The sequence below is a fragment of the Hipposideros armiger genome, unplaced genomic scaffold (assembly GCF_001890085.2).
Source record: "Hipposideros armiger isolate ML-2016 unplaced genomic scaffold, ASM189008v1 scaffold_202, whole genome shotgun sequence".
In the NCBI taxonomy this organism is placed as follows: Eukaryota; Metazoa; Chordata; class Mammalia; order Chiroptera; family Hipposideridae; genus Hipposideros; species Hipposideros armiger.
The window spans coordinates 80890-90183 of NW_017731552.1; the positions used below are offsets into that span (position 1 = coordinate 80890).

Consider the following 9294-nt stretch of genomic DNA (forward strand, 5'->3'; position numbering starts at 1 on the left):
GCGTTCTCCCATGTATTCGAAGGGATGAGAGAAAACTGTAGGCTTTCCCACACTCTTTACATTCATAGGGTTTGACTCCACTGTGTATTCTCATATGACCTTGAAAATGTTGAAGCTGCCTAAAAGCTTTCCCACACTCTTTACATTCATAGGATTTCTCCCCACTGTGTGTACTCACATGTTTCTGAAGGTAAGAGTGACTACTGAAGCCTTTGCCACATTGCTGACATTCATAGGGCCTCTCCCCAGTGTGTGTCCTCACATGTACTCGCAGGGATGCAGCATACTTAAATGCTTTCCCACAGTGTTGACACTGGCAGGGCCTCTCTCCAGTGTGTGTTCTCGCATGTACTTGCAGGTTTGCAGGATACCTGAAGGCTTTCCCACACTGCCGACATTCATAGGGTTTCACTCCACTGTGTGTCCTCACGTGTCCTCGAAGGGAGGAATGACGACTAAAGGCTTTCCCACAGTGCTGACATACATAGGGTCTCTCCCCACTGTGTGTTCTTGTATGNCCCCTTAAGAGAAACCTGTATGCCCTTGCCACGCTGGACGTGACATAGCCTGTCTTCCTCAGAGCTCACACTGATTGTCAGGTGCTAAATGTTGTCCATCGCTCATGTGTCACGTTTTAGGCACCACACAAATGATTATACCCCACATGAATGTAGGCACTGCAGGTACTTGCCACAGATCCTCCTGCTCTCTGCTCCCCACCTGCTCAGTTGCGCCCACTCCCTTGTGCTATTCCAGTATCGCCCCCTATTATTGTGCATGACATTCACTTAGAATTAAGTTCAGACCTGTTGGGAGCCATTTGAGCTCAGTAAGACTGGCAAGCTGAGAAAGCTACAGGCCTCCATGTTCTGTATGCTGAGAGAAAGCTGCAGAACTTCATGTTGGGTGAAAAGCAAAAAGAGGGACTGCTGGAGAGACATCTTCTGCCATGGAAAAGCAGAAGTCTCCTGGAGCTGACATCACTGGACCTTCTAAAAGCACTCTTTTAAATATGGACTCACATGCTTTGGGACTTTCCACCATGGACTTGCTGACAGTTTCTAATTGCCTCAGTTTAACCTTGCTTAAAATATATCATTGGTGTAATCATGTAACCTGTTGCTAGGAGAAATTTTTTCTCCAAACCCCCAAAACCTTATGTCAGGGACATTGGTTCCCCGTTCCCCAAAACCCCCTACCAAAAATCCCCTGTGCTTAGCTAGGGGAATTTCCCTGCAAAAGAGGAAGTTGCTTTCTATATAACCAGTGTGTATCCAATAAACAGTGGCACTCTCTCCGCCACCAGCAACAGAGTGTCCCTCGTGATCCCAGCTTTTGTCTCTGTGTCTTTCTTATTTAATTTCTTCCATTTCTCAATCTTCCACCCAGTCCACTTAGGAACCCTCTAGGTACCTGGCTAGTGCACACCAGGTGGCCACTGGAAGCTGAGCGGGTCTTGGCACAGACCCACAGAAACCCTCAAATGTACAAACCATGTCAACAGCACTTGAACCCAAGCAGCCTTCCCTAAGACTGACCTTCACAGACTTACTCAGTTCCACAAATCACATTCAAGTCCACTGACTCTGGGCATGACAAAACCAACGTGCAGGAAGCAGCCTCATCCTCTCCTTGTCATTCACCCAGTGTCACCATCCCTTAGCATGCAGTGATATTTGCTCTAGGACCTAAGTATAATAAGCTGTTCTCCTAAGCTTCCCTGTGACCCTTCATGCCAATGCACGTCTGGCCATCCCCTAAAGGCACACAGAACAGGTGTGGACACATATTCTCCCACAGGCACTCGGTGGGCATCTCTTCACAACTTTAGAGTCAGACTCTGAAGAGCACTGGATGCAAATGGACCATATCTTCACAAGGAAAATATCCTCTGGGCATGCAGAAGGGTTAACCATGTATACAAAGTGGTTAAAATCAGGAATTTCATGGTTGTGATATGAAAAGGCAAGATTCCCATGAAAAAGATCAAGAATGGACTCTTTTCTTCTGGTGCTGGAATCCCACTGTGCGGTGGTGATCCATACGTTCTGTGCTGTGACAGGTCAGTGCAGCTATGGTGAGCCTTTAGTGTGTCTGTATCCCCAAAACAAGGCACATGTTGATTGGTGTGCCAGAATCAATGATACTGGAGAGCAAAGGCCATTCTGACACTGGTTGGAATTGCTTAGGTATAAGCGTCCTCTCTAGAAAGGTGGTCCAGGTATCTTACTGACCATTTCCTCTCTCAAATTCCTGAGGGACTAGTCACCTTGAACGACACCTGAGACCTACTGTCCCATCCAAGTCCACATCAAATACGACAATACATGCATCATGCACAGGGTCAGAGAAGCATCACTGGAGGCCACCTGACACAGAGACAGAAACTGAGCTTTGTTACTTGAGGACAGATCAACAGAACCGTAAGCAGTCTGATGAAAAGAGAAATGGACAATCCATTTTTTCCTCAAGCAAAAATAATACAAGGGACTATCAGTGGGCAGTAGCATTATCTATCAATTACCATCCATCATGGGAAGAAACATTCTGTGGACATTCAGCAAAATTACTAGCAATGAGAAGACGTAGATGTTTCTGTCCTGGTATTTATTTTAATTAAACATCTAAGAACTATTTGAAAACAAATATTACAAGCAGCATGTCCAAAAATTGGGCGAGTTTACTCAAGGCAATTATATCTATAAACGGAAGCTCTGTCTTCACCCTCATTCCCATCACAACTGAAGTGCTCACCTCACCTAGAACACCGTTTGTCCCAGTTGTCCATAGGCAACTTGGGAGCATATATATCCACCTTCCCTCTCACATTGATGAGCTGCAGAAGCATGACTCCTGGTGATCTCTGATTGGAGACCACTGATATAAGCAATAGTTAGGAATGAATTTCAGTATTAGGAATGAATAATTAAATTTTTATTTTAAAAATATGTCAGTTGCATAAAAATTAATGAAAAACATACCAGAAAAATATTTCAAAAGGAGTTTTTATTTAATACTATTACCCCAGAATATATATGGAGAAATGGTCACAATCATAATAATGAGTTATTCCTTAGAATGGGTTAACATATCCTTTCAGTTAAAGAAATATAATATGTAATGACATGTGTCAGTATACAATAGATTGAAAACCTGAATAATAACTTTCTAAGAAACAATGTAGAAAAGCCCATTTGAAAAAAATGCACATTGTTTGAATCACATCTAAAAAATAAAAGAATACTTAGTAATCACATATAAAAATGAACATAATTGGGCTGGCCGAGTGGCTCATTGGTTAAGAGTTGGCTTGGGAGAGTGAGCTCTGAGCAGCAAGGCCGCCGGTTCGAATCACAAATGGGCCAGTGACGCTGTGCCCTCTACATCTAAGATGGTGAACAACAGCTCCACCTGGAGCTGGGCTGCCGTGAGTCGCCAGCGACGGCATAGGCTGCAGCAGGGCTGCATTGGACTACCATGAGCTACCGTGAGTGGCTGGCAGCCAGTGTGAGCTGCCAAGAGCCGCCGTGAGCAGCCGTCCAGTGGCCAGCAACCAATCTGCCTCAGCCAGGAAAAGTGCAATGCAATACCAACATGGGCCTGTGAAGTGGCATCCTCCACAACTAGACTGAAGAACAAAAGGACAGCAACTTGTCTGTTCCCCTTCCCCGATTCCCTCCCCCAAATCCCCAATAAAATCCTCAAAAAAAATGAACATAATTAAACATACTTGGCTTATCATTAAAAAGCATTCAGGTATAAGAGAAAATTTCCACAACCTGCCAAATGTATTAACTGATGCTTATTTCAACCATGAAAGTATCCAGAAAAAAAAAATGTAGGGTCAGTCCAGCCTCTCAACAGTGCAACCTGAGAAGGACCTCCTGCATTTTGCTGCAGCATTAAATGTGTCCAGATAGAGGCTGGAAACAGATCTACCAATAGTGGAACAAGATGCCTCCTACAAAAATCACATAATTAGGGGCGGCATTGCAGATGGAGGTGACAGGATGACAGAAAATCACTAAGTTCAATAGCCTGAAGAAGTGGCCTGTTGGATATCAAAGAGCTACAGGCAAATACGAGGATTTCTTTGAACCTGAAAACCAAAGAGGGTCCATGCTGGGGAGCTCCTGGAAAAGTCTGTGGAATCTGCTGCCTAAGAGGGAACTCACATCAAATGTGTGTTTTGTTGGGGTCATTCCAGACAGACAGACCCAGGCGTCAGAAGAATATGCTGTAACTCAGGCCCACTGTGTTACTATGCATCTCTGTCTTCTGTCAGTACAGATATGATTGTCACGGCATCTTCACTTCTCCCTTCCAAACCTCATGCATCTTCCTCTACTCATGACTTTTAACTCACAATGATAACCAGAAGGTCTCTGGGGTATATAGTTTCCCACCTCACCCATGCAGATAACACAATTCATGGAACCATCTAAACACCAGCTTTGTCATACCATGAGGTCTCTCTTTGTAAACTCAATGCATCATGTCCATTTCTCAACTAAAATCAAGGACATTGAGCAGAGGTCAAATTATGAACATAGTCAGAGAAGATGTTGCCCAATTACTAACTTCTATGAGGATCACAGATGTATAATCCACTAGCAACAAACAAATATGAAAAACACATCTTTCAATAATAAAAACTAAAGGTAAGGGTAGATATCAGGTCAGAAAATTCCAGTATCTGCAGCAGTGGAACAGAACAGAAATTTCAATATAGATCTTATATCATGATCACACAGTAAGAACATGATGGAAAGTAAAAATAAAAATAAATTTTCATGTGAAGTTATATCAAGCTTCACATGAAAGAAAACAAAAACCACTTATTACCCCTGGGTCCAAAAGACATTGTAATGAAAATGAGACAAGTTTTATACAACTGTACTTTTGAAGTCCATGATAATAAAATATATATAGTCCAGATAAAACGACATAAAGAAATATTATCCTAAGTTTTCATATCAGCAACATGTACCAGAAATTAATACACTGGAAATCGGTATTAAGAATGAGCTATTTAAAAGGCAAAACCATATTTATAATAAGTAGATTTCAGTCCTGCTCTGAGTTTCCATGTACAAAATAAGTAAAGTGTTACATATGATGGTTTTTCACATTCTTTCCATCCATACAGTTTCTTTCCAGTGTGTCTGCACACATTTACAATAACATTTTAAGGAAAAATGAAGGCTTCCCACAGTCCTTATATTCAGGGTTTCTGTCCTTCGTGTGTCCTCATATGTGCTCGCAGGGATTCGAGATACTTGAAGGCTTTCCCACACTGCTGACATTCATAGGTATTGCTTTCACCGTGCATTCTCATGTGTTTTCGCAGGGATGTTGGATACCTGAAGGCTTTCCCACAGTGCTGACATTCGTCAGGTTTCTCCCCAGTGTGGGTCCTCACATGTACTCGCAGGTTGTCAGGATACCTGAAGGTTTTTCCACACTCCTTACATTCATAGGGTTTCACACCACTGTGTGATCTCATATGTCCTCGAAGAGAACAGAGACGACTGAAGGCTTTCCCACAGTGCTGACATTCAAAGGGTCTCTCCCCACTGTGCGTTCTCCCATGTATTCGAAGGGATGAGAGAAAACTGTAGGCTTTCCCACACTCTTTACATTCATAGGGTTTGACTCCACTGTGTATTCTCATATGACCTTGAAAATGTTGAAGCTGCCTAAAAGCTTTCCCACACTCTTTACATTCATAGGATTTCTCCCCACTGTGTGTACTCACATGTTTCTGAAGGTAAGAGTGACTACTGAAGCCTTTGCCACATTGCTGACATTCATAGGGCCTCTCCCCAGTGTGTGTCCTCACATGTACTCGCAGGGATGCAGCATACTTAAATGCTTTCCCACAGTGCTGACACTCATAGGGTCTCTCCCCACTGTGTGTTCTTGTATGATCTTGCAGGTTTGTGAGATACCCGTAGGCTTTCCCACACTCTTTACACACATAGGGTTTCTCTCCACTGTGCGTTCTCAGGTGTCTTCTAAAGTACTTTGGACTACCAAAAGCTTTGCCACATGCCTTACATTCATAGGATTTCTCTCCACTGTGAGTTCTCGCATGTCCTGTAAGGTGAAGGTAATACATAAAGGCTTTCCCACACACTCTGCATGCATGGATTTTCTGTCCACAGTGACCTCTCAGATGTTCCTGAAAGGATGCAGGGCAAGTGAAAGTTTTACCACATTTTTTACACTCAAAAGATTTTTTACTACTGAGACTCCTCACGTGTCGCTTAGGCGCTGTCCCAGGATCCTGACATGTCCAGTGTGTCCCCACAAGATCTGTTCCCACATGACAGGTTAGGCACGAGACACACCTGCAGGCTCGCCCACATTCCTCACCCACATGAGGGCTGTGTCCAGAGATAGATTTCAGCTGATTCTTCAGGAAACAAAAATCCGTGCAGTCTTTTCCACACATAGTGCAGTCACGGGGTTGAACACAAGTGGGATGTCGCTCAGGCACAGGCAGCTCTGTAACCTGGTTCAGGGTGTGTCCACACTGATCACCTCCATGACCTTCCCAGGGACTCTCCACACAATGACTTCTGTTCAAATAGGAAGCACACTGTTAGGGATTGAAGATTAAAAGTGACGTCTTGATTAGTGATTGACTGATGATGATTCTTTTAATGATGTCTTTGCCATTTTCACAGCATGGGTATGTTTTCATCACTGTCTGCATTGTTCCATCCTGGAACACGTTTAATGCTCTGGCTGGGCTCTAACAGAACCATAACTTTCCTTGTTTCTTACCTATATGGTTTCCTGATCAGTATTTCTAACTGAATTCTGTTTCAATCATGCAATATCTGTATCAGACATTTAATATCTACATCACATTTATGAAAATAGTATCTGGTGAGCATTTTCTGTGTATACTATTGCTAGGTTTATACTTTTTCTTTAATTTCAAGTTAGTCTAACACTCTGCCGATGTTCCCCCTTCCCCTGTAGGAGTGCCACTCACCTCAAATTGCTCTCTTGGGTTTGGTGCTGATCTGCAATGTTATAAACTGTCCAGTTTTCTCTAAAAACAGAGCAGAAATCATTCCTTGTGAACCTTACTATTTTCTGTTCACTGGATATTTTCTTCTCCAAATTATCTTGCTGAGGACATGATGCACTGGTTTTAATTTCAGTGAAACAATCTGCAACAATTGATAGCATAATTCAATTAAATTTTCTGGGAAAGAAATGGTGGGGTAAAGGAAAAACACAAAATAACAATGTGTAGATTTATTTTCATATAATGATCCAAAAATATAAACAAATTTTATAAAGAATAATAAAATTGTGAGCAAAGAAAAACTCTAAGGACCTTTGCTATTTGAGACTTTGGTAATAATAGGAAAAGTGTGTCCAAATGGCAGCCTTTTTTGAAGAAATACTTCAAAAAAAGATGGAGACTGAAAAAATATCAAAAATACAAACTAGGGGGAACTGGGAAAAATGCACATGCCCAAATGCTACCTTTACAAAAGAAAATAAAGACAGTCTTCCCAAGTGAGAAAAAGTCCAACAAGAAAGCCAGGTATATGACAAACTTCACCCTTCTCAAACACAGACTGAGCCATGTTTCTGATGCACATGAAGAAATGTCATTCCCTTATCTAGAACCTGTTTCTCCCTGAGGGTTGTCACTTTCCTGTAGTTCTCAGACACATAGGCCCTACATGGAGCCTTTCTCACGGTCCCGAGATGCCATTGGCTGATTGGATAGTGTGTGTGGTATTGCCCTGCTCATGATGGAGGATGGAGGGCAACAAACATTCTATGAGAAGGGCCAATACTTGGGCTTCAAGGACAGTGATGTTGCACAGTGTGAGATTAATTACAGAAAAATGACCATGTCAAATATGTATTAACCTCAATTTAACTTTCTCAAGAGTAAACGGCATAAAACTGCTCTTGCTGCCCCACAGTGAACTGCAGAGATGCTCACACTTAGAAAATTAGGGAGACTCACTCTTGTTCAAGAGAAATAAAAAGTCAATTTCACACATAAAACTTTGTTACCATGAAAACGATATTTGATTCTAGGTAGGTTTCATGAAGGCTTAGATTGCATCTGTCTTTTTTTAACATATTACCCTTCCTTGGACATAATAAAAAAGAACAATTGTAAAAATATTTTTTCCCTAAAAGACTAAGGGAAGAGATGAAGCTGTCCTCACCCACTGAGGCCAGGTTCCGGCAGGTCTCCAGCATCACGTCTCTGTAGAGATTCCTCTGAGCACCATCCATTAAAGCCCACTCTTCCCGGGTGAAGTTCACAGCCACATCCGCAAAGACCACTGAGTCCTGAAACATCCCACATGTTCTAGTTCAACAAGGCACATCTTCACCAAAGTGTGTGGGAGGATGGCGGAGGCCGATAGTCAGAGGCCCAGACTCAATTCCTAGGACTCCTGAGCTCATGTTCTCATGGAAAATGACAACGAGCAAGCAAACCACATGGGGGACACTCGGTGATGGTCAGTGCTTGGAACCCTGAAGCAGAGTGTGACAACAACTGATATAAAACTTCTCACATAATCATTAAATGATTTTTCCTGAGATGGAGCAGATTCTGGGGTAAGGTAAAGACTGAAAAATGAAATCATCATTCAGATAACACAAAAATGGATACTTGGCTTACTCAGAAGTAACTTCCCTGTCAGCTCCAAGACCTGGAACCAGAATGTCAGGATGTCATGAACACTGAAATTTCCAGGGCTGCTGATCTGGCAACTCTCACCCTGGAAGTTTTCACCATCAAGGAGCCTGGTCTAGTCCCCTCAGATCCAACAGAGGCAGAGAAACAACCCCTCCCAGGATGAGGTGGATGGACGCTGTAGGCACAGCCAGGGCCCGAGGCCTGGAATACTTGTTGGGTAAGAGGACAGCCTGGTTCCTGAAGAACCTGTCAAGCCAGAGGGGCCTTTGAAATCAATAACCGAGAGCCTGGAAGTTAAGAAAATGGCCCCACAAAGAAGACTCACTGAACAATCTAATGGTAATAGAGACAAATGTAACTTAAACAGAGAGAATAAAACCCACCTCATGTATATTTTTAGAGCAATATGGATGACATCACACCAATGAAAGAGCAAACAATTATTTTTAAAAATTGAGATTTTAAAAGAATATATAGGGCCGGCCGAGTGGCGCGATGGTTGAGAGCTCGCTTGGGATGCCAGAGGGCCCCGGTTCGGATCCCACATATGAGGGCCAGTGACACTGCCCTCTACAGCTAAGATGCTGAATGACAGCTCA

At 42.8% G+C, this 9294-nt stretch overlaps 1 protein-coding gene across 4 annotated transcripts in view; it reads right to left on the reverse strand.

The window, feature by feature from the left end:
• Nucleotides 1-3652: 3652 nt before the first annotated feature.
• The window catches only part of LOC109388630 (zinc finger protein 77), a 37786-nt gene continuing 32144 nt past the window's right edge, over nt 3653-9294 (reverse strand). For 2 of the 4 annotated variants that reach the window (XM_019653515.1, XM_019653513.1), the window contains exons 2-4: nt 8214-8340; nt 7007-7187; nt 3653-6584 (exon numbers count right to left, since the gene is read on the reverse strand). In XM_019653515.1, the coding sequence (XP_019509060.1) occupies nt 5225-6584; nt 7007-7187; nt 8214-8340 (1668 nt within the window). In that variant the 3' untranslated portion in view covers nt 3653-5224. Of the gene's footprint in view, nt 6585-7006; nt 7188-8213; nt 8530-9294 lie in introns of all 4 variants that reach the window. The other 2 variants (XM_019653516.1, XM_019653512.1) reach the window with 2 other exon arrangements.